The following is a 25,261-nucleotide window of genomic DNA, read 5'->3' as shown; positions in this document are numbered from 1 at the left end:
CTGGTCCCATCCCCTAAACACCATGTGAGCCATCTTCTAAACACACACCTAAAAACCTAAGTCTCTGATTCCCTACGGGACTTGGGTGCCCAAATGCCATCCAGCTCCCAGGAGAGCACATGACCCGAATGCCAGAGTCAGGTCTCCCTGAGCCGTGGGGATGCAACTGCCCAGTGTGCTCAGTGACTGAGGCACCCTCAGTAACACACTCCTGTGCACTGCACACTTTCGCTTACCTTTTTGGCTCTGGATTCGGCTGGGTTTTGGGCTCTTTCTTTTTTTTGGACTCCTTTTTGGAGTCCTTTTTTGTCTCCGTTTCAGTGGCAGAGGCTTTTCCCCCCTCACCGTCTGCACTTGGCTGTGACCCACCAAGTAATTCTGCCATGAGTTGGCTTGGGGGAGTGATTGAAATGCGAGGGGCAAGGCCGGCAGCAAAAGTGAAAGAAACAAGAAGAAAGCATGAAAAACCTCAAAATAAAACAAAAGGAACTTAAGCTGAAAGGAAACAACTGAAATCATATAACAATTGGCAAAGAAAGAATGAATGAGCAACGGAAAGTCAGAACTAAAAAAGAAACTAAGGCAGCAAAACTTGGTTTCCACGACAAGATGTATGAAAATAACTGCAAAACCAAGTGGCAGCCTTGAAATGTGAAACCTGGGCAATGCATGTCATAATTCAGGTTGATATTTACCAGAGGGTATATGAAAACACCTAATTATTTTATAACATTCCTTTCTTCAGCAGCATATGTAGGATACAAAATATCTCAAAGTATACAATATAAATTAACAAAAAAAGCAGAAAAAGAAGCTGCAATAGATGCTACAGCTGGCAACAACATAAACAGAGAGGGGGGGAAAAGCACAGCTCCAGTTCCTCCCATCAAAGGTTTGTCACATTTGAGAGAAAGGAACTGCCTTCTTCTGAAACTTAAATTGCTTTATAACAGAGCAAGATATAATTTTCTGTTACATCTAAGCAATTTCTGAACTGATGTCACGTGGACTTTAAATGAGACATGGGTGCCCAAGGGCTTAAAGCCCTTCTGAGCACTGAAGTTTGATACTGCTGAAAATTTCACTGCTACAACTTGTCAGATCCTCTTGCACAGCAATTAAATCAGCACAGTGTATAATTTACTTCTATTTATTCAACCTGTGACAGACACAGGGACTGCAACCTTATCTTGTTCAGAACTGCATCTTAGCAGGTGCCTGGGCAAGTAAGTTAAAAACCTTCATTTCTGGATCCTCTATGTGCATTTTTACTGCTTACATTAAACAAGCAATGAAACAAACAAACAAATTGACTATGCCACTAGAAATGCTGCTGCCAAACATCCACTGCGAAAACAAATTGGGGACTGTTGTGCATTATCCAAGGAAACCTATATTTGACAAAGTCATCCCTTGTTGGCAGGGCGCTGCTAGCCAAGAAGAATTCCTTACCTGTTGCCATGAACATGTGATGCACAAAAGGCAAAGCTGTAGTGAAGTAAGGTGGGGTCAATCATAGCTCCGTTTTCTGCGCGCTCTAGCAAATCTCTGAGGTAGCAGAGATGTCTGTGACAGCCTCTCACTCCATTACGTGCACAATACTCATCTAGCACAAAGACCTGGCCAGGACTAAACCAGCCCTGTTTAGAAATAAAGAGACTTGATTTTAAATATAAGTTATTAAATACAAAGGCTATCAGATTTGGAGGTGTAGTGATCAACTGTTCTAATAAGAGAAATACAAACCTAAGGCTACATTAAGGAAAAAGGAGAGAGGTCACTCAAACAATACAGTCTGTACATCATCACTCAAACACAGCATATACTCAGTGCAACCATTAACAAAAACATATTATGCTACAATTAAAGGGAAATGTTATTTAAAATGCTGAAAAGTTAGGCCAGTTCATGTCAGCACCTAGCAAAAAAGACCAAAGGAAAAAAAAGACACCTTTAAGAGATGACACAGCACGTCTAAACAGTGTGAAACAGTAGTCTCATTCTGGGGATGGGATTGTACATTTGGCCAGAAGCAGAAAGATTGATCTGGGGGAAAGATGATTACACTGAAAAATGACTTCTCTTGCATCTGGCAGGTAGGAATGTCCTGCAGATGGAGAAATGCAATTCTGCAGTATCAGAAAGGGACATTTCCTATTGTCCTTATTGCGTGCCCCTGGCGACACACTCTGACATGGCCCAGCCCCTTGGCACCGAAACAAGGGGAGGTCTGCTCAAGAGCAGGGTTCCTTTACACATCCAGGAACCTCAGACCATTTCTTTGTATCAGTCCTGGTGGGACTGGCGACACAAGGCTTGTGGTGCAACGTCTGGACTCCCAAGGAGGATGCCCTTCCCTGCAAGGAGACAGCTCCGGTGAAGGTCCCGGTACAGCCAAAGTGGAGCGTGCCTCTGCCTTTGGGAAAGGCACTAATGAGAACAAGAATAATCTTGTAGATTGCTTTTCAAAATGCTGCAAAATTGTCAATATTTACATGGAAATTTGGGTGCTAAACAATTGCTAAGACGCAGCTCTGGAATGCATCAAGCTGCAAAATCTTTCATCATTTAATTGAAAAGTTCCTGCAGCGGGCGAGAGAGTAGTTGAGGCAGAGCACTGCCCCTATAGGCAACTTCTTTGCCACCCCATCTGTTACCCCAAATGCTACATCTTAGAAACAACACTGCTGTGAAAGATTAAAATATATTTTCTACCACTCAGATGACACCAAATCTTTTCTAGATGCCAAAATAGCTGCTTTGAAAAGAGTTGAAGAAATATCAATTAAGAGCTCAAAGACATAGAGAAGGATTTGCTCATCCTTATTGGGCCAACTCCAAAACAGATTGAGAAAAGAATTAAAATAATGAGGGGAAAATGATAGCTATAGGGAGTAGCTACAGTGCTGAGATCACTAGAAGTGCACATTTCAAAATGAAGACACAGAACAATGCAGATGGGACGGCCCTCTGGAAGGCTATTTTTTGGGAGGAGTATATTCGCCTTCTCCACTTTTAATGGTATTTTTGTCTGCTTTTTGGTTGGTGGTATTGTGCTTGATTCTGAAGTTCTTTATGTTGCTTGTTTCTTACATCCTTGGACCATCCCTTGTCTCTCTTCACATAAGTCTTTCACGATCGGGAATGGTAAAAATATGGAGATACCGTGACTGTTCTGCTTTTGGATACAGCGGTAGAAGTGCAGCTGAAATTGTTATGTTCACCTAATACAAACAAAGAACTCATTTCTCCCTATGGGGTGAAATCTTGGCTCTACCGACAGTGATGGGAAGGCTGGTACTGATATTATTGGAGTCAGGTATCAGAGTCTGAGGCAAAGGAAGCAGAGGCTGAACCCAGTAATCTAGAACATCCCACACTGCTCCCCTGAATCAGGGTCTGGGATATGCTGGTTCTCAGGAGAACAGAAGGGATGGGGATCAACACTCAAAATCACTGCCATGGTGCAATGAGGGGAAGCGTGAGCAGAGCTCAGAAGTTCAGTGATGAGCCCAAGACCTCATGAGAGCACAGGCAGCAGATCCAGAGCCCAGAAGGACCAGGAGGTCTTCCTTGGTATGGCAGAGGTAGGAAATGAAACGCTGCTGAACGGGGATCCAATGGAGCAGTAAATGCTGCTCCCCACAGCCCGAGAAAAAACCCCAGGGTTTGATGAAAGGCAGTATTTAGATCCCCAACATCTTCAGGCAGATCCTGGCTCTTGATGAAGATTTGCCTGGCCCAACCAGCAGACACGCAGCCAGCCTGGCAAATGCAGCTGACAGAGATGACACATGGGGTGTCTGTCCCCAGCACAGATAGGTACAGCTCAGCATGGCCTCACAGATTGTCTCCAATGACATGAGGAAACCTGGAAGGGACAATGGAGGAAGGACACAGAGCACAAGGAGCTCCACTGACTGTGTTCAACAAGCTGAACTGCTCTGATAAGGAGGCATGTCCCAGCACCAGCAGGGAATGCCAGGGGAGCTTTGGAGCTGGGAAAAGCAAGGTCAGGGCTGGTGACACATAGGCCAGTTTTCTAAAGGCAAAAGTAACTTTTGAGAAAACCAGAGTTTTTGAGGGAAACTTCACATTTCAGTAGCTGAATTTTCCCATTTATCATAGGAAATCCAAGAGAACTTAATCTTGGCGGCCTGTTTCATGGATGTCTTAACCTGACTCTTTCACATCATCTCAGTTAGGCTGGGTACTCTGAAGATCTCTCCCCAGTACATGCTGTGCTGTATAATGCAAATTCCATGAATCCTGACACATCATGGGCAATACAGCTCCAGTAGAGAGATGGCTGTGTGAGCTGGATGCTGGCAGTGGGTGGGGAAGTCTTGGGAAGAGTTGGAGGGCAGTTTCAGAAACAACACACACATCCAAGTGAAAAGAATGAAGACCCACATGTGTGTGCAGTCCATACTAAGCTGGAACAGCTGAAAACTCTTCTCAAAAGTCCAGGAAATAGTATCAATTTTGTGGATGATGGGCAAGACCACTCTGTAAACTCTGCAGAAACTGTTCTTCCCCCTCCCCAGCACAGAGCTCTCTGACAGTAAACATCACTTCTGCCGTGGCTGGGATGAGTCAGCCAGGCTGTTTGTTTTCCTAGGGATGCCTGGCTTAGTCTGCGACTGGGCTCACAATAGTGTTGTTTAACCTGGTTCCACGGAAAGGAGGCAATGCTGAGTTATGCCAGGGTAAGTCTTCTCTGGTACCTCCATGTCCATGTTTGAAAACAAGAGGTGTGACAAGGCAAAACTCTGTGGGACCTTGCATGGAATGTCCTGTAGGGAATAAGAATTGCCCAGTGGCACACAGTGGACAGAGCAGGCTTACCATGGGCTCACAGCTCCTCCAGCCAACTCAGCACAGTGCTATCACCAACATCCCAAAGACACAGCAAGAATAGTGGGAGCTTTTGCAGTTTTTGAGGGCATACCATAATCAGTACAAAACCATGGTAAAGTAAATAAAGAAGCACGTGAAACCAAGCGTAGGTGAACACAGGCCATTATTCTGTTCCTTCCAACACTGCAATGGGTGATTTGAAAGAAGATGGTTAATTGGTGATGCTCCACTCCGAAGAGGATGAGTCTTGGTGCTGAGGGGAGCTCCACTGCTCTGGTAGCTTCTAGCAAGGGCCTAAACATCTCCATAACAAGCAGAAGTGCGGCTGGTGGGTTTCTTGAAGAAAAACATTGTTAATCATTTTCACTGATGACCTCACACCTCTCCATGAGATTAATTCAATGGCCACAGCTCTCTCACCAGGCCCAAGACTGCACAGAGACAAACCAGCAGCAAGCCAACCTCTCAGACATGCATGGATGGGGATGGTCTTCCTAGGGTCAGCCATGCGTGGAGAGCAGAAGCTGCATGCCAAAGTCACTGCCTGCCAGAGCAAGGACCTTGATGGAACCAGTGAGGAACCTGCTGCAGGTCTGACAATGCTCCCACCAAGCCTACTTGTACCACTTGGGTATCTGCAGCTAAAGTGCAGCCTTTCCCCACCCCATTCTTACCTCAGGGAATGTCCACAACTGTTCCTCCTAGCCCTGCCTCTCCTCAGGTAGGTGACAACTCACTATTGCTAGTGGCATTTACTGGATTTCAGTCCTTCAGAGGAGATTGGCCCTTGTATGTGGTGCAAGGAGCAGGACAGTGAGAAGAGCACCATGGTGGAGAGGGACGTGGAGGGCAGGATTTGAGACCAACAGCCTCCTTGCCAACTACTCAGCTGTGTTCCCAGGCTGCTGCTTTTAACAGCAAGGCACTTGAGAGCTCCAGGGACTGCACAGCTGGCAAAGGCTCTTGGTGTGGTCTTTCTGATGAAGGAGCCCACCATGACACCCCAGTGTGCCACCCTGTGCAACAGTCCCATGCCATGTCCTCTGTTTCAGGATGCTCTAGAAAGGATTTATCATGTTGTTTTCTCAAAAGTTAAGAGCCTCTTCATCCTCCTTATTGAAAATGCTAAAAATTATTTGTTCAGGTTGCATTGTTATTGGTTATTTGTTATTTAAGCCCTTATAGTGCACAAGAGCCCTGAAGCACTGCACCCCAGCCAAAGGCTACAAGCTGTCCTGGAGCAGCTCAGTGCCACTGTCCTACAGTGGGCAAAGAGCTGCAACTGCTGCTCATGGGAGTACTCAGGATGGGCATGCAACTATGTGAGCATGGACAGACTGCAGCAGCACTGCAGTTATCCACACAGTCCCATCTGTTACCTGCTTGGGACCCCTGCTCATAAAGAGACACAAAGCTGGGCTACAGTTATTCCTGGTGGGACTCCATTGACATGGGAGGTGGTACCAGACAGTCATCTTTCCCCTGTTCTTTCATCCTGAAGACTCTGGAAGGCAGTGCAGGAGGCTGCAAAACACTGCTCTCTACTTCACACTCCCACACTGGAGTTTTTCTTTGCAGGAAGAAACATTTTAAACATTGCAAACAGAAATTATAAAGACAGTGAGACTGGAGAAGAACAGCAGTCAGTTCACTGCAGGCAGCCTCTCATAAGAAAATACGTCTGGGCCAAATTCAAACCTGGTGTAAACAGAAGTCAATCTTCAGCAACAGGGGGATTAGCCCCCACTCGCACTAGGTTTGACTTTGCTGCTTGATGTTTATATCACTAGAGACCAAAGAATATACTTGCCAGACAAGAATAGGAATCATTAAGTCTGTGGTCCAAAGTGAGGCGCTGAACCATCTCAAAGAGTGAAGCGTGGTCAAAGTTACAGGGATTGGAAGAGATAAATTCATCCATGCCATGCTTTTGAGCTCTATCTGCATCTGTTCATTTATACATATAGAGAAAGACACCATTTAGAGAGATATAAGACATTTTAATTGACAAATACAACAGAAAAAAATATACAGTATGAAGCATGAAAGCCAAGTATCTCCTCTTCCCTCCATTGCCATTAAGTTTTCTCTTTGCAGGCTGTACAGTACACTTCACCTCCCATTGTCAACTTGCATCAGTTATGGACTATATTATTGCATTTAGGCAAAAAGATTTTAGAATTAACATCTTGTCAACTGCTCATTATAGTGCATTTATTCTGTACTTAAAACCAGAACACAAACGCAAGAATTCACTCTGCATCTTACAATAGACTATGAGTTAACAGAATTTTGGCTCACATAAGTAAATTAGCTCCTATTTAGATAGTTGTGGTTAATTGTAATAGATTCTGCCATTCTAACGAAGTTACAGCTTTTTTTCTCTACATTTACTAGCTTTTCTAGGTATCACATCAGTTACATTGTTCTTCCTCCAAATGCCAATGTTTGTCTTCCCCACGGCAATTTTTTTTCCTAACAGCAACTTTAAATGCTACCTCACTGAAATAAAAAGATGCTCTTTTAAGCATTGCTAAGAAGTTAAATTGATATGTAGTTTGTTGTCACAGAGGCAGTAACCCGACAGTGCGCCAGAGCTGCCAGTCATCCCAATGGAGAGACTGAATTTCCTCTGCCTAGATTACGAGCTGCCATTTTTGGGTGAATTAACAGCCTCAACGTATTCACACTTCTCTGCTTTGGGTGACGTTTATGGGCACTAACTCCTAGGGGCTAATTAATTAATCTCAACATGGTTAACTAAAAATACACCAAATTCAGCAGTTGAAATGAAGCTGCCAAGCCAGCCTGGGTGCGGCCAGCCAGGACCTCACTGGGAGCAGGTTTTGTTCTAGCAGTGGCTGGGGAATTAAAGGACACCTTTCACTAGGTTTTGTCTGTGCTCAGCTTCCTACTATATGGGTTCTTGCCAAATCCTCGACAAAGAAAATAGGATTTAAATCCTTCCCCTGTTCATAGCCTCCTAGGGGAACTGGGTGGCCTTGAAACAGTGTGGCTGAAAGGACACAAAAATGCAGTTTTCCACACAAGGAGTATATGGTAACTGTATTTGTTTTAAAACAAAATCCCTCTTTACCAGAAAAAAAAACCCCAAAAATCCTTAATTAAAAAGAAAAAAAAGCTTTAAATGAGAGTGAGAATGTTCTTTTATATATGTTTTTCTATTCAATATTTAGCTGTGAAGGATGGCATATCTTTCCAAATACCTCATTTGTGTCAGTGCTCTCACATAGTAATGATCATGGGTAGCAATCTTTACATTTTCTGTATAGTCTGTCGTTATCTATATACAAACTGTATAAATAACATCACCCACTGGAAAGAAATCAGACAAATTAAAACATGTAACATTTCAATTAGCTGCTAGCAATACTTAATTCAGCTGTAGCTGGCAACTTTCCTCATTATAACCCCACTGAATAAACACTGATGTTTTTCCCACAGAGGGTTAATTTTTGAGGGTCTGCTCCCCTGTTTTGCTCTGTGTGCTGGGTCCTGCTGCCCCCTACCCCTGCCTCCCTTCCAGGACCCAAATCCTCTCATCTGCTGGCAACTCTGTGCATTCAGCACCAGGACAGAAGAAGCGGCTAATGGTGCTGAGTGAGGTGTCAGCACAAGGGCTGGCTCAGGGGATGGGAACAACCTCCCTGGGGAGTGCATCACCTCCATGGCACCTCTCCAGCATCCCTGGGCATGGGATGTGAAACCCACCCAGCCCTGGGGCCTGCAGCACAGACTGACTCCTGTCTGTTTTGACAGCTTTCTGCCCCATTGTCTCTGTCCCTTTGGGCCAAGATGGATTTGATTGCATTCACTCCCGAAGAGTTCGGCTGTACTGTTTTCATTCCATCCCCAGTGCCCAGAAAATATTTTAACAGCTATTATCAGACTACTTTTAATGGCTTGCTGCTCTGCCCGGCTCCTCGGAGTTGACTGCAAGCTGACAAATTGGCTGGAGGCCTTCATTTACCAGCTTTGCTCAGAGATTTTATTACTTTTCAATTAGGAGCCCTGATACACTGTCAATCCTCCTGCTCAGCCAACGAGGCTCTGAGAGCTGAGTAAATCAGCTGGAAATTTGAAGAGTCCTCTAGCCCTTTAGCTGGTGAACTTTTTTGAGCATATGTGCTAGAAAGAATGTTTGAAATTAGTATTTTTTATTCCACACTAATAAGCTTTTCCCCACATTACATTCTGTGAGCAAGGTGGGCACAGAGCAGACCTTCTGCTGGTGGGAACCGACTGAAGCGCTGCTGGCTTCCACATAGCTGAGGGTCTGGCTGGGTTTTTTACAATCTCCCTGCCCCAGGCAGAGGCACAGACAGTTCCCTGCCAAGTGTGAGAACAGACACAGTGATTAAATGCCCTTCACAACTGTCCACAATCAGGGGCAATTTTACTTTCATGACTTTGAAGCCATGTCTTCCGTTGGGTGCCTGCTCAAAAGCCCCTTTGCCCCAAATCTCTCCTCCTCAGAACAACCACATGAAGAGAGAGACATCAGACATGGCACTAGGTGAGCTCAAGTGGCCAGCAAAGCATGATGCACATGACTTCTGCTCAGTCAGTGATTTAAAATGTGGATTTCTGCCATGGGGAGGAGGATGAGCAGCTGCAGCTCTCCCTGCATAGCCCAGGACCACAGCTCTTGCATGGCCAAACCATTTTGCACCAGCAGAGATGCAGGGCTGGGTGGGTGCACATCAGCACCCACAGCTGTCGTGATGTGACCTGGAGATGTCTGTGGAGAATGGTAATACAAATGTGTATTCCTTTTAAATGAAATATCAGCTCTGGGCCAGATGCTTCTCTGGGCCAAAATTCTTAAAAATAATAAGGAGCAGGTTAAAGAAGTCAATTCTATGCTAAACTCACCTTCCCTTAATTATTCTAAATAAACACCCCATGCACCTTGCAACTTATTTTTGTATTTTGATTTTTCCAGTGGACTCACTTTTAAAAATGAAATTAATGAATCAAATGATACAAAAAACATTAAACTTCATAGGCAACACAAAAAGAAAAAAACAGATCTAAATATATTATTACTCTGCTTCAGACAAATATCTGCAATTTAAAATAATGCCAACATCTGCATATGAAATAAGTTCTATGTATAATCCACCTTCTTTCAAAATGGCCTATACAGTTTGATTTTAAACAAAGCACAAAATGAGAATGGCTAATATTCACACCCAAACTGTGTAGCCAATTTTTAAGTACTTTAAATTAATTGTTTCAGTCAAATACAGCTGCTTCTTTGACCCTGCTCTGTTATTCTAGCTAAAAAGGAAGGAGCAACCAAAGGAAGAAAGTTATATGATGCTCCAGTAATTTGCAATCCCTTCCCAAGGTGCCGTGCCAAGCTTACTGGTGTTTCTTTGTTTGGGGTCCCAGCTGAAATGCTGCTGCAGGCCCACAAAAGTCATGTTACATTTTAGACAAGCTGCACACGAGTGCAGTTGAAAGGTGTTCGATGGTGGTCTCAGAAGGGAGGCTGCCAGTGGATGGACATGGCCAGCACAGGCTCCACAAACCTTTCTTCTGCAAAACTGCAGACTCTGGCCTTTTATATCACACTTGGTCCCCTACATTACTGCCTTTTTTGAATACTGCTGGGTTTATTTTGTCCATTTTTATCCAGTTTGCATTTTGTGCTGACTCCATTAACTGGACCCCTGTCACACATGCCCTCCCTACATGTGTTTGAAATGAGAGTCTTAAAAATCTGCCAGTGTCAGGAACACAAAGATTTCAACAATAACAAGAATCATGCAAACCAGAGGACTATCCCACTGTTTGGTTCTCTGAGGGCTGTATTTATCTTTATCTATCTGTTATTTAAAAAGGAAGAGACAAACCAGTCAAATCTCTCATTCTTTTTTTTTTTTCTTAAATGTATTTCCCTGCTCTCTGCGTTTCTTTTGCTCCAGCAATAATCTTGGCAGATTTTGCTTTGAGAGCAGTGAAGTTAATAGTGGGGGACAAGCTCCATAAAAGAATTCTTGTTATAAAAGGCTGTAGGTAGCCATTTTATTGTAAGAATTTCTTAATATAGATTTATTTTTTTTTCATTAATGAGTGACTTTGGTTTAGTACCAAAGGCAACTGAAAATTCAGTAAATTTTACAACACATTTCCCTATTGAAAAAACAATAAAAATCCACCAAACAAACAAAAACCCAAACAACTGTAAATTAAAAGGTGACTTTGTATCTTACTCATCTGGAAAATGTGTGCTTGTCATATCTGCTTGACATTACAAGAATGAAGATGTGGTTTGGACAGTAACAAACAATGACACTAGTCAACCTCATCAGGAGACATGAAATAAAGGAATGACAATGATTGATGGCAGCTATTCATTTACAGATATTTCTAGAAAAGTCTTCGATGGCCTGGCTGGGCAGAGCGGGAGAACTTTTCCAGCCTGACCAGCAATGCACTGCGGCGGGTGACTCACAGAGTGCCCACTACAACCCACTGCCTGCCCTGAGGGGCAGTGGGGTCCCCTCCTGCTCACAGACACATTTGGGCTGTGCCTTGTTAAAGAAATACCCAGGGAAGTGCCTGAAAACCTCATTTGGTTTGCCCGTGTGGAGCGAGAGACTTCACTAGCAAATACTGGTGTTCTGGAGGGGGAAACACTAAATCCCTGTACCTGGATTCAAATGCTGGGTGGATTATGAGTGAGCTGCTGGCAGTGCTAGCTGGTGATTTACCATGTCCCTTCCTCACTGTGCACTGTCATTGCACCTCTGCGTGTGTGTGCTCAGGGGTCTGTAAACCTCCTCCCCAAACCTTCTCCCCATGCGGAGCTGTGGCTCCATGCAGGAGCCTCAATTTGCCTCTCAGCTGCAAAGCCAAGAGCTCTTTCTTCTACCTTTCATATTATTGCATGTTAGAAGATAGTTTTAAATTTAATGGGCTGTTTATTCCTGTGGCTTATGGCTTTTCCCCTGCTTCAAACAAATTCTTTTCTGCTTCAGTTAGAATTTTAATAAATTATTATGAATGCTCCTGTAAATCACCAGACACACGAGGCACTGAATTGCAATCTAAGTTATCTAAGGATTGGTAGTTAGATTAATAAGAATTTGTAGTACGCACTTACATAATTCCTTGTGTGGCAAGTTAAAAACACAGTTTTAGAACAGCTATTTATAATATAAAACATTGTTTCACAGCGTTTTTGTAAGTAACTATTTAAGAATATTTTGAATTGGATGGCTGCAGAAACATGTGAATTTGTATTTCATAAGTTAGAGGTCCAGGCTTCTTAAAGCACGTAGAAGAGATTTACAGGCTAGTTTTAAATTCATGCAAGTTATGTGAGACTGATTTAACTTTTAATTCTGCATTCCTGCAATGAAGCATCTGCAAGTTGACAATACAGAAGACACAGCAGCGTTCCCATGATATCTCTAACTATCTAAAAAAAGTAAAGCAATTAAAGCACAAAACTAATAATCTAATAAGATAGCAATGCATTGTAGTGCAAATACATGTAATGTTGCCAAACCCAGGCTCATTCATTCGTTCATTCATCCACTCTTTCTTTCTTTCTTTCAAAGTGGCAAAAATCTGTATTTCATTCAAATTAAGCTTTTGTGGGTTTGGTTGGGGTTGGTTTTTGTTTTTTTTTTTTTTTTTTTTGTGGTAAAGTCTGATAAGAATTCTCTTTGGAAATCCAAACATGTAGAAAACAAAATAAAGAAAGAAAAAAGAAAGTGTCTGCTGAGAAGGAATTCTGCCTGCTACCCAAGGGGATATTTGTACACACACACACGCACACATACACATAGGAAAAAAGAAGAAAAAGAAATAAAAGGAGGAGGAAGGAAAAAAAGGAGTCTTGTTTGATGGCCAAGAGGGATGACACCACCTGTTCCTTCTCAAAATTGCATTCAGATACTCCGGATACATATTTGCCAGCTCTCATGACCCACTGATGCTATTCCCTCCTAAGGAAAAAGCAGGCACTCACCAGATATTACAGAAGATTTTAACACCAAAAAAGGATTTGTACTGGGTGTGTTTAGGACTGATCAAACTAAGGAGAAGCTCTCTTACAGCACAAATCTGGAGTTTTATCTTTTGCAAAGTAGGTATACCAGTGGGAAAAAGTAAAATAACAATTCCCTTGGCTTATTCTTTGACTAGCATGGGTTTGACTGGTGACTGAGACCCAGGCTAAAACAATAATTTATTATAATTTTAGCGAACAGCAGCACCCCTCCATGACAAATGCATTTAAGTCAGAGCAGGCCAGCATCTCCAAATGCAGGGTGACCCAGAGAGCTGCCACTTGCTGCTAGAATCATTCCCTACCAAGTTAACGGGAGAGGGAACTATCAAACCTCGATGATTCAGAGCTCTTTTCACAGGTCATGTGCAGAGGGGTTTCTGGGGGTCTCCTCTGGAGTCCTGCACCTTCTCTGGGTCTCTTGGGGTCTCCTGCCCTACCTTTCTATGCTTTGAGGTGTCCATGGTTTGCCCTGCACTCTGGTGCACTGCACCAAGCTAATCATCAGCACGGAGAGAAAGGATATTGTCAGAGTGCAAAATGATCTGTTTTCAGGCAGGAAGCAGTCAACTAGATGTAAATTCCATGAAACAAAAGAAGGTATTATTTACAGTTTTATTGTGATGTTAATTAATATTTACATCTTGGAATGAAAAATAGAAATGTTAATGATTGGCTTTACTAAGAGGATCACTTGATGCCAATGTGAAAGCCAGGGAGAGAAGGCAATTATGCAGACATCACATGCATCCCAATTTCAGTATGGAAACTTACATTTCAAATCTCAATTCAGGAAAATAACATGGAAAGTTTGTACTACAAAATCTAAACATGAGAAAGATTTAAGAGAAAAAAAAAAAAGCACATTGCGTATGTCAGATAATCTAGTCTGATTATCTGAGCTGTGCTAGCTACAGGGAAGCACTTACCCTTGAGTCCAGCTAGAAGTTAGCAGGGTAAGAAGGAACAAACCAGAATAACATAAAGACTAGCAACAAGGCTCAGGAAAGCAGACAGGAGCCCTAACCTAGCAGCTAAATACTTGGGTTCAAGCAAAGAATGAAAAAGAAACTAAAGAAAATCAAACCAACCAAAAAGAAAACCACTTACAGCTGAAAATTTCTCAAGCAGCTCAATAAACCTTGCTACTTATTATGGGGAAACAAATCATCACAAATTCTCAAAACAACCAACTCATTGTATATGGTGTGATTAACAGTTATTAAATATAAACAGACATTAAAAACTACATATAACCACAAATGATACGTAAAACAAGTACAGACCAATCTTTCACATTAAAAAAAAGGGCTCCAAGAAACAAAAAAGAATGTTGAGCACGTTTGGGAATTTTCTTCGATACATCACTAACACAGAACAAAGATTGGTGCTTTCAGACAAGTGACCACTTTTATGAAGCTTAAATATTGCCAAAAGGTGTAATATGTATTGGCAGCATTATTGACTATAAAACTGTGAAGGATTCCGACACTAAACAAGAACCGTTTGGGGTTTTTTCTTTTATAATGCGAACACTGGAGAAAAGCACAGCTTTGCGTAAATGGAGTTTTTCTTTGAAATTGCAGCAAAAAAAAAAAAGCAAAACTTTTCACTCTAACAGGTATTGTTCACCCACATAAAAGGAATTGTAAGTCATACAAAAATTAATGAATAGCAGGATCTATTTTTTCCAGTACTTAAATTGCAAATAAAATAAACTCCACCCTGGCTCGGAGCTGTCTGTTTACTTCAAAGTAAAGTGCTGCCTTTGAACTGTGGATGAGAATTTGAGTGCCGCTCAAACTTTATATTTACTAAGTCAAAAGATGTGGGAACCAAATGGAATTCACTATTTCTCCCAAGTTTCCCAAACAGCAAGATATCTGCTTCCCAATTTTCTGTGCAACAGACAGCTCCATGCCAGGCATGGAGGGCTGGATTTTCCCTGTGTGTGCATGCATGCACATGAGGCGTCTCAGACTGTTACAACACGGAAGCTCTAACAACAGTTACTCGTCAAATGGCTTAACATTTACTTCTTTGCACATCCTCATTCACCATAGCCTCTAATAAGCACAAAAAAAAAAAAAAAAAGACAGGTATAAAGATAAACATACAAGAATAAAATGTCTCACAGAAGTCCTTACCTTTCTGCAGGCAAAAAAAAGCCCCAAACCCCACACCAAAACATTCAAGCAAAAAAAAAAAAAAAAAAAAAAAAAAGCCAGTAACAAACCTAGACCCTTTTAAAAATGCAATACTTGGTATGTTTGGATTTCAAGACTGAAGGAGCTGAGATATGTATTTGTATATTTAAGACTCCCCATGCGTGGCATGCATGACTCACTGCTGCTTCAGATCATTTAACTGCTGTGCCCCATGACTTTTGCAATGAGCACTGCCATGTATAGATGTTGAAATATGAAAAATGAGCAGCCTTTCCTGTTGAGATGAAGGTGTATTATGGCACGTTGCCCTCCTCCTCTTGTAGAACGTGCACAAAGACCTGTCAGAGGGATCTAGATCCAAAGGGGGAGGAGGAAGGAAAACCAAGGACAAAACACACCAGCCCAGAAGATGCTCAAGTAGTAAGCCATCACACTGATGGACTGATGAGCCAACTAGTTTCTCTCTTCCAGGCTTTGGCACAACATATCCAAGAGGGTTTCCCAGTGCTTGCAGCAAAAAGGGGTGCCTGACACTGCGCGACTTACAGAAAAATACATTGTGGATGGAAAGAGGGTGGTGGTGTTATAAAAAGCAAAATGATCCAGATTTGGAGCTGGTATTGGCATGAGAACAAGTGAGAGAAACAGAGGTCAGATCCTGACTCCCTCAAATGCCCTGGAGGGCCCAGGGGGTGAAATCTTGGCTGTTTTCACCAGAAGCAAGGATGAAGGAGCCCTGCCTCCTGGCAAGTGAGATGCAAAAACAAGGTCAAGCCGGTGGCATCTCTCTAGCTCTGAGCACAGTCAGGCTGATAGAGCCTGCAGGACCACAAGCAGCACAGGGATCTGATGGATGTGCTGGACTGTGTAGATGCAGAATTGACTCCTGGGCTCAGTCACTGACTTCCCTGATCCCTGGCAAGGATTAGGATAAGCCAGCTGCCCCTTCTCCACCCCAGATACCCTATGCAGAGAGGTTCAGCTCACCCACACACACAGCGCTTGGCTGTGCAAGGAAATCATACACCCAAGTGTCCACTGCCCTGGGCAATCCCTTTTCCTCCTCAAAATCCTGACAGATTTTGCAACAGCTGCTATGATGTGTTTTGGAAAGCAACACTTCACCTGACCCTTCATATTGGTCTGTTGAAGCGAAAACTGTAAATATCAGGAATTTACCCAGCAGAAAAATTCTCCAAGCTTGATGTCTGCAGGGATAGGAGAAGACTGGAGGGAAAGGTGTTTCCTCAGTTTGATGTTCTCTGCTCTCATTCTACTCTGCAGGGATCATGCTGGGATGAGCAGGAGTACATCCTCTGGGCACCAACCCCACAACTAAGAGCACCCTTCAGCATCACTTGTTAGGAGAGGGAGCAACATGCAGAATCCCTCTGTTGCTCACCCTTGCTATGCTTGAAGGCTTTTAGTCTGTGAAAAAGCAGCAGTAGAAGGATCTGTGCCTGCTATTTCCAAGAACTCTCTGATTAAACATTCTGGGCAGAGGGACATAAATCCCTGGGAATGCTCTTGGGTCGGCATGACTCAGCCAGGCCTAGAGGCTTATCACAGCCAGTAAAGGTCCCACGTACAAGAGGCCAATCCCCACCTCCCATTTTGGCTTTCTGAGAGGCATCCTTCCTTCCCAACCCCAGTTCTTTACACCTTGCACTCCCAAAGGGCAATGAAGAGGATGAGGATCATTGAAATGAAAACAGTGACTATAGGCTACCACACGGCATCACACTGCGTTTCACTTGCAGCAGCAGCAGCAATGTAAGGCAGAAAGAAGGCCAAAACACGCAGGCATGTTGAAGATACAAAAAAATAAAAAAGCAGCAAGCAGAGGTTTTCTGCTGCACCACTGGTCATACAGCTGTATGTCTTGTACTGTTATTTTCTATAAATACTGACATGAAGAAGTTAAACAAATATAAAAGATGGACAAATGCTATTGATAAGGAAAGGGCAGATATTCTGAGTTCCTTACAACAATATACTCCATAACTGCTTTACAGAGACCATTAAAAAAAAGTTAAAATCTGATTTAATCAGAAGAATTCTTTAGTATTTACTACTTTTCCTTATTTTACTTATATTTAATGATAAAATAATTCTTAAATTTTGCCAAAACTAGCAAGAACTGGTGTATGTTACATAACAAAGGGGCTGCAGATGATTGAGACCTTCAAGAAAATGAGTGAAGAGGCATTTGTGTAGTTTATAATCAAATTACATTTGCAAGACAAATGAAATTGCTCTAAATTTCAAATGAAGCAAAGTGGGTATAACTGCATAGGACATGCAGCATAGCTATGACTTAAAAGATGATTGCTTTAAATTCACATCTAACTGGCCTGCAAAGCAACCTGTTAAAAATACCATATGTTTTCCTACAGTTGAATATTCAACAGGAGACCTCTTTTTGTGTGTGCATTTCATACTTGTAAGATTTGCACCTGTAGTTTTGAGCACATGATGCATTTGATAGACAGCTAATGGTGCTAATGAATCACTTTGATCTGGGTGTGCAACTTATTGTGCGGGGGTAAAACACATGTCTTGGAAAGCAAGGTGGGTCTCAGGCTCTCAGATCCCAGTCTCTCTCCTCCATCAAGTATTGCACTTTAAAATACCCATTGACAAGTTCCCCAAGGAATTTTGTTTCTTGGGTTTGATTGTGTCAAACACACAGTTTAACTGCTTCCGGATCTACTGATGTAAAAAAAAGCTTTATGATAATGAAAAAACATTTTGTTTTGAAATCAGAAACATGTGCGCAAATATTGATTTACATCAGTGTATAAAATCTTTCCATCAAAGACTTCGGCTGTCTAGGAGAACTTATTTACTTACAAAATTGAGAGATTGGGGCGTCTATCTGGGGTACATTTCCTCCTTTAGCATTTAGCTTTTGCACTTGGGTAGGCGGCACAGGTTTGTGAGACTGGCCAGTGGCTCGGTACATGGCTTGGACCCACAGGATACGGTCCTGCTCATCGTCACTTGCAAAAATCACCGTGTCTCCTTCCTTCACAGCATTGAAGAATGTTCTGCCACCATCCAGACCTGGCAGGAAAGGAAGTGACAATGCAGTTTCACAGACTTTGAGGCCAGCCAGGAGATCTCCCCCGGCTTCCCACCCCACCACGGCTCCGGTGTCTCTTCACCCAGTCCCATGCTGCTCTCAGCTCAGTCCCCTCCCCTGCACCTAACTCACCTGCAAGACAGCCCACAGGTCCCCAGGTAGCATCCTACAGCCCAGTTATTAAAACATGCCCCAACACACTCAGATTAATTGCTTCTCTCACCTATAGCTCCATCTGTGCAAGTCCCATGTGAGTTGCACCACTGGAGCCCAATTAAACATAGGTTTTGAGTGGGAGGTTCCCCATTAGACTGAACGCATCAGTGCTCACACTGCGGAAAAAGGTCCTTGGGTGATATCTTTATTTCTGTCTTTGCCTTGATTTGGCACCCATCTTCCCATCTCCCTGATAGAAGAGTTAAACTGGAATAAAGGTCTTGACAACCAACCTACTGTATCTTTTCTCATCTCCTCTGGGGATACCACTACCCAGGGCATGGTGAGGATCACCATGCTCAGCATGTTGCCCCATTGAAATAAAAGAAAAATGGTGCTCCTCCACTTGAAGAAGGGTCTTACCACCAACAGGTACCTCCAGCTGCCAGGGGCTTTCTGTCCCTGCCCCTTCCATGCACTGACATCCATGAGAGAGAACGGGGCAGACAAATATGTTGGCTTGGTCCCATAAATATTTTCTACAATAAAGACAAGCATAGCTGCTAGCCTTTTATTTAGGGAATATAATCTGAAGGCACAGGTTGGGATCATTACTCAATTTGAGAATTCAGCTCACAGTCAAATTTCATTGGGATTTAAGTGTCTAATTCACTTGGGCTCCCCAGAAGAGATGAGTCTTTCCCTCCTCTGGTGCAACTCCTAGCTCAGCTCCTTAGATCTATTTATAGTAAAGTCATGCATAGATAATGATCAGTATAAACAAACATATTTAGAATAATGCTGATCACAGTTCAGCTGCAGGCAGGGAGAGGGAGAGAGAGGACTCCCTTTGGGAGTGGTAAGCGCAGCACCCACGGGAGCCGCCAGCCCCGTACCTGGCTGAGGGTCAGTGTAGTCCACGGTGTATCCGTCAAGCTGCAGCAGCTCTTGAGGTTCGGCTTTCTTCTCCCGGTAGCTGCACATAGCAAATGTATATTGACTAACCTGAGGAAAATCACAAAGCTAAGATGGCACCGGGTGACCACCACAAGGCAATCCAAAGAGCTGACAAACGCCGCACACTGACGGCGTGTTTGCAGGGACTGGGGGTGCTGGGGTAATTTGGATGGTCATTGCCCATTAGAGACAGACTAAACTTTTTACCAGGCTTTTACAAAGCCCTCTCTTAGCACACCCAGCTGCAGCACGCATCTAATTCTCCACATCAGTACATACAGTGGTTTAATTTCCTCCAAAAGCGGAAGCTCCACGGCTTAAAACCCTCTATCATTCATCCCCAGACAAGTGCAAGAGTGACACTCTGTCACAAACAATGTGAGCTAAATTGCTAGGTGCCAGTCATATTAAAGCAATCTTAAGATCCCACTGATCTCAGCAGTTGTTGTCATCAGTGCTGTAAATGGCAGCTCTCACTCCTCTGAGGTACCATCTGCATGACACGACATATTCAATGTCAAGCTCTTGACGGAAGCCGACTCAGCTGCGGGGGCTCTGCCAGGCTCCCAAATCGCCTTTAGGAGCCCATCAGGCCACATCAAAACCCTGCACGTACTCAATGTGCTGCGATCTGGATGGTCGGCAAGGAGCTCGTCAGGGAGGAGAGGAGAGGATTCTCCATGCCCCAGGCTAGGAACTCACAGGGAAATTTACTGTCAAATGATTTCAAATGACTTTGTTAAGGTTGTGTCACATCCTGGATGCCTGACGTAATTTTATTTGTCTGGACATTTTCTTGACCTCTTGAGGAAACTTTAAAACTCTGGTGGGTGGCAATGAATCATGCTTGTCATTTTTTGGAAGTTGGGAGAGATCCTGAAACAGGGGAGCATGGCTGGGCTGGGGGGTTTTGCCTTCAAACTCCAGCCAAATCACTTAACTACAAAGACACATGCAGCACTTATTTTGGTGGCATCTCTCACTAATAAAATGTAATTTATTGAAGTCGGAGGACCCCGTCTATTGGCAGAGCATCTCCCAGACACCGCTCGGTTTATTGCTGCCCTCTATGGGCTTCTGCTCGCTGCCAGCCTGCTCCAGCAGCCCTGCCTGCACTGAGCTTTTCTCCAGGAACAGCTCCAAAAGCCACCTAAGAATAAACCCTATCATTAACACATTTGTGGGAGTAAGACTAAAAGCAATGCTTTAAGCATCTTTCATCCTCCTTAAAACCACCAGCACTGACAAAAGATTGACAAGTAGCAGACCAATAGCAGGAGCACACCAGTGCATATTCCCTGCTCTGAACTTTGCATGCTTGCCATTGTATAGGCAACACAAAACCTAAAAAGATTAACACGAAGAAATCTAAAAATAAGAATATAAAACCCAGTGCCCCACAGCACAACATTCAGACTCCTGTGGTGTTCATTCAGTGGTACTTGCAGTATGTTGCTGCCATCTCCTGGAGAAACGCTGGAATTGGCTTTATTTATGGGAAAATCCTAGAGATCTCATCTGAGCGGTAAGGATTTGATTTCTCTGTGTTAGACAGCCTGAACTTCAGGGACTGCATGATAAATCCAGTTCCTGAAACGAGTCAGCTAGCTAACCTATGCTGACATTTATTGAAAGCCTTAATACCACTAATGCTTTTTTGCTTCTCCTATATGGTCTATAGCAACAGGTAAATTCATTCAGTAGTTCAGCTTTTGTTCTCTGACCCTGAACATGAGGTCTGAATTTCAGGCTCTTCCTCATATACAAGTAATTCCACTCCTCTTTGGACCCAGAAAATATTCTTCTGCCCTATCAATAAAACAACCATAGCAACACAGTGGTAACATACGGAAAAAGGCATTTCAGAGCTTGTATTTCACATGTTAAAAGTTATAAAAGACAGGTGTAGACAGTAGGCTCTGGTGGAGCCATCCTGGGACAAAGGCAAAGCAAATTGGTCTCTCCTGTTAGGATGCACAGGATTTCCTTGAAAGAAGCTGCTCTACATTGTTATCAGAAGAGATCTTTAAGAGAAACTTACGGGTGGGTCTATAACATGCAGTGAGCCACAGCTCATCCAGGTTCACATCTTCACTACTTACACAGCTCAAAGGAGAAGCCCAAGCTCAGGAATGCCACAAAGCTTGCTGGCAGGAGCAAGCAAGTATCAGGTTGGAGAGAGGACAAAGCTACTGATGGCCTCTGGAAGAGGTGCCAACTGTGCCATCCAGAGTGTCTGCACCTAAACAACTCAAGCTACTGACTTCAAGGACTGGCAAACCAGCCTGTGTGCCCTATCCTGCTGCCTAGAGCTTTTACTGCTTGGGGTCAGAGAGAAGCTGGTGCCATGGCTACCAGTGCAATGTGGCTCCTTTCATTTACAAGCAGTGGTAAAGCCAAGCCCAAGAAAATGACATTCTAGAAAGCTCAGTATGTCACAGTTGTGCTTTGCTGCTGAACAGCACTGTAGGGTCAAGAGGAGATTGCATTTGCCTTTCATCAGTCCTCTAAAATATTATGCTTTACAGAGCCTGCTTTCTGTAAAGCTCAGAAGTGGCCAGACAAGTGAAACAGTTAATAGCAGAAATTAATCTTACAGCCTGCTGAGTTCACACTGAACCATAGCTGAGTATGAGAGTGAGCAAGCAGATGGGATGGGCAAGATGAATGGTTTGAGTAATTGGAAAAAACACAGATACAGAGAGGAAACTGAAGGAAGACAGAGGAGAAATCTCTGCCCAGTGAGGGACAAACTCTCAAAGCAGCTGGGATTTCATCCAGGGACTTGATGACAGCCAGGAATGGAGCATCTACGGAAGCTGAACTGAGAGAAAGTAAAAGAAGGGAACTAATCTGAGGCAGCCCTGGCTGGTTCATTACAAGAAAGGGAAAACACTTCGAGAAATAATTTGAGATAAAAGAACACAAGGGGAAAAAAGTGGGGAAAAAGACAAAGAAATTCAGGAAAGGGGAAGCAGACAGCAGGAGACAAACGGCAAAGTTCACTATTCCCAGGCTGCTAAATTAAATCTGACTTTCTTGGCACTTGACCATACTCTGTCACCAGCTATATAATCCAACTGATTAATAAATACAGCAGATATGCATTAACCAGTCCTGACTTTGTCCTTGTTTTTCCACCAGAGACTCCAGCTCCAGTGAAGCACTGCTTTCCCCAGGATCCTGATCAAACCAGTTAATTGTCATTCCTCACACTCTGAGCTAAGTCATTTGCTCCCCCTTTTTTACTGTTGACACAACACTGCCCTACTTGGGTTAAATTCTTAAATGGACCTTTCCTAGATTAACAGCATGCATCTTGTCCCAAGGGAGAGAAACCGTGCAAAGATACTGCCAGCTGTAATACAGCTTTCCACTTTGATGGGAGACTTGTCCTCTGGTTGCAGCTATATGTTGCCTCCCAAGCCCTTTCCTGACACAAATGAGCAGAGGAAATGATCTGGCTTAAAGAAAAAAATGTGAAAACAATAGTTTTCACATCTCAGCATATCCATTCAGTGCTAAAAGCTGCACATAACAGTTGTCCCAGCTTCTCTCTTCGAGCAGGTGTGTGTGCTCTCCCGGGCAGGGCAGTGTGGTCGGAATTCATCCTGTGTGAGTATGGACAGGATATGTAGGACCTACTGCAGCCAGGCATAACAGGCTGTGGCATCAGTTTAACCAGCAGTTTCCAGACATTTTGTATGTACCATCACACTCCAGATTTCGCAAGAATCACCACCTATGCCTAGTTCTCAGCAAGGGTCTAAGAGAAAACATGATTTAATATGATTATGAGGACCAGCTACGGGTCATTCACCTCGGCTTGAAGACCACAGTCTAGGACTGCTGGTGTACCACACTGCAATTCTGCTGAATTATTTTCAAATTCTGTGTGATATTCAGAGTTACTGAACACTTACTTAATTTTATTTTATCCAGAGTCAGCTGAGTTTTGCAAAAGCAGGAACTGTCACTGTTAGTCTAAATTACACTGAGTTTAGGGAGTCTGTCACTAAAACAATAGATCCAGGCATAGACCCTGCAACTGGTTTTAATCTGCAGAGAGTTGATCTGGTTCCAACAACATGCTGCAAACACCATCAGACACAATCAGCTGAAAACTGCTTCAAGCTACTCAGCAGACATGTCATCCAGGTACCATGGAGTGTTACTTCCCATATGCTGCCAGAGCACATAAATGGGGTTATGACAAGAGACGAACAGATTCAGTCTGAAATCTCAGAGTAATTAATTCACTTGCCCTTAAGAATCATTATAAGAAATTTCCTATTGCAAAGCCAGCAAATCCACCAGAACCAACCATAGTGTTATTGCCAGTACAGCACATTAGACCTTGCAAAGAATTAATACAAGCTCTGTCAGCTATCAAAAATCCCAGCTTTTGCATGAGGGTCTAATTGGCAAACTGGCTGAAATTTGTGCGCTGTGCTCAAGGAGCTGATACAGCAACTTAGGAAACACAGCATCTGCAATGGATGTACATTTTCTTTCCTAACCAGTCACAGAGAACTTTGCCCTAAATAGCTCAGTTGCTTTTGCTTACCACTGCCACCGGCATTACTGCCGCCTTTATGAAGCATTTTCCTCGCTTGTGATGCTGCGGACCATTTCCATCCAAGCTCAGGGCCATATTCTGCCATCATTTTCACACTGCATATCTCAGGATTTAAAATTAGGCAAGTAACGAGTCTCTGCCATGTAATTTACATCTAATCAGTATTCTGCTCTTCTGCTGCTCATCTCAAAGGGTGTCTATGAGAAGGGTGGGCAGTGTACAGAGAGGACTGTGATTCATTTGGAAGGGAAAACTAACCCCTCTTAATGCATGGATCGGTGTTGGACAGGAGCACACACACTGGCTCTGCCAGCCATGTCATGCCATAAACCTTCCCCGAGGGGTTGAGCCAAGTCCACCCAGCAAGGCAGGTGCTGCAGAGTTGAGGCTCAGGTCTAGAAATGATACAAAGGAACTGCTCGCACCCACTACACCCAAACAAATCACTCCTGTATAACCCTTGCAGTTACACAGACACAGAAGGTGCGAGAGATTATTCCACCCAAATTACAAGGCAGTTATTGCTCCTTTCCTCTTCTCTCCAGGGCTTACGCAAGCCAAGTAGCAGTGGAAGCGCTCCCAGCAGAGCTGGTTTTTCTCCATACGCATGCAAAGCCTCCATTCATGGCGGCAAGGCATCACTGACACAAAAGAGACAAACTGCCATCAACACCTTCCTCCTTGGTGCCACCCACGCAGTTTGGCACCTTTGTGCCTTATTTAAATAGTTATGAAGAGTTTGAGTATTTATTATCACTAATTTCTTAACCACTGGTACCAGAAGGCAGAGTGGTACCACCCTATAGCACTGAAGGAACCAGGGCTGTGTCCATCTGAAATGGGGAAAGAGGGGCAGGAGAGAGCACAAGACCACGAGGAGGAGGTTATTCTGCAAGCAACAGGAGAGGAGACAGAGCTGCAATAGAAGATGCTACAGGTAAAGGACAGAGACAAGGGATCAGAAAGGAAATGTTTAGTTATTCCTGCAAAGATCCTTGACCTCCTGGCAGTGTCATGGACTGACCAGACCACTATATCCCAAATGGACTTTATGCTTTGGCCTCTATCTCTCAGCTCTGGTGCAGGCAAGAGCCTGGTATGGATGGAGCTCCTGAAAGAGGGGCTGCTCCTTGTCCATTCTCTGTAACAAGAGCCAGCTCACCTTCCTGCAGGTGTTATTGTCTGCTTGTGGTTTAGCCGAGTTCAGAGCACCCTGGACATCAACACCTTTACTGCCAATCCCTGTTTGTACCAGCACCCATCCTTTGCGTTGCATGAAAAGCAAATGACAAACATACGGACAGCAAAGTATTTTTATTCCATCTTTATTGCCTGCTGACATGTTCAATATGCTCAAACTACATCTGAGGGACTGCATAGAGAGTGTTTCTTGTTTATATTTGATGTAC

The 25,261-nt window shown here is 43.5% G+C and overlaps 1 protein-coding gene across 31 annotated transcripts in view; it reads right to left on the bottom strand.

Moving 5' to 3' along the window:
- CADPS (calcium dependent secretion activator) overlaps positions 1–25,261 on the bottom strand; it is a 210,941-nt gene that overhangs the window by 80,154 nt on the left and 105,526 nt on the right. For 12 of the 31 annotated variants that reach the window (XM_048315787.1, XM_048315790.1, XM_048315795.1 and 9 more), the window contains exons 10-15: positions 19,213–19,321; positions 17,929–18,141; positions 13,837–13,848; positions 6,671–6,807; positions 1,453–1,640; positions 237–392 (exon numbers count right to left, since the gene is read on the bottom strand). In XM_048315787.1, the coding sequence (XP_048171744.1) occupies positions 237–392; positions 1,453–1,640; positions 6,671–6,807; positions 13,837–13,848; positions 17,929–18,141; positions 19,213–19,321 (815 nt within the window). The remainder of the gene's footprint in view (positions 1–236; positions 393–1,452; positions 1,641–6,670; positions 6,808–13,836; positions 13,849–17,928; positions 18,142–19,212; positions 19,322–25,261) is intronic. The other 19 variants (XM_048315799.1, XM_048315818.1, XM_048315812.1 and 16 more) reach the window with 3 other exon arrangements.

Source organism: Corvus hawaiiensis, chromosome 11 (assembly GCF_020740725.1).
Source record: "Corvus hawaiiensis isolate bCorHaw1 chromosome 11, bCorHaw1.pri.cur, whole genome shotgun sequence".
Lineage (NCBI taxonomy): Eukaryota > Metazoa > Chordata > Aves > Passeriformes > Corvidae > Corvus > Corvus hawaiiensis.
This window is presented reverse-complemented; position numbering and strand designations above follow the sequence as displayed.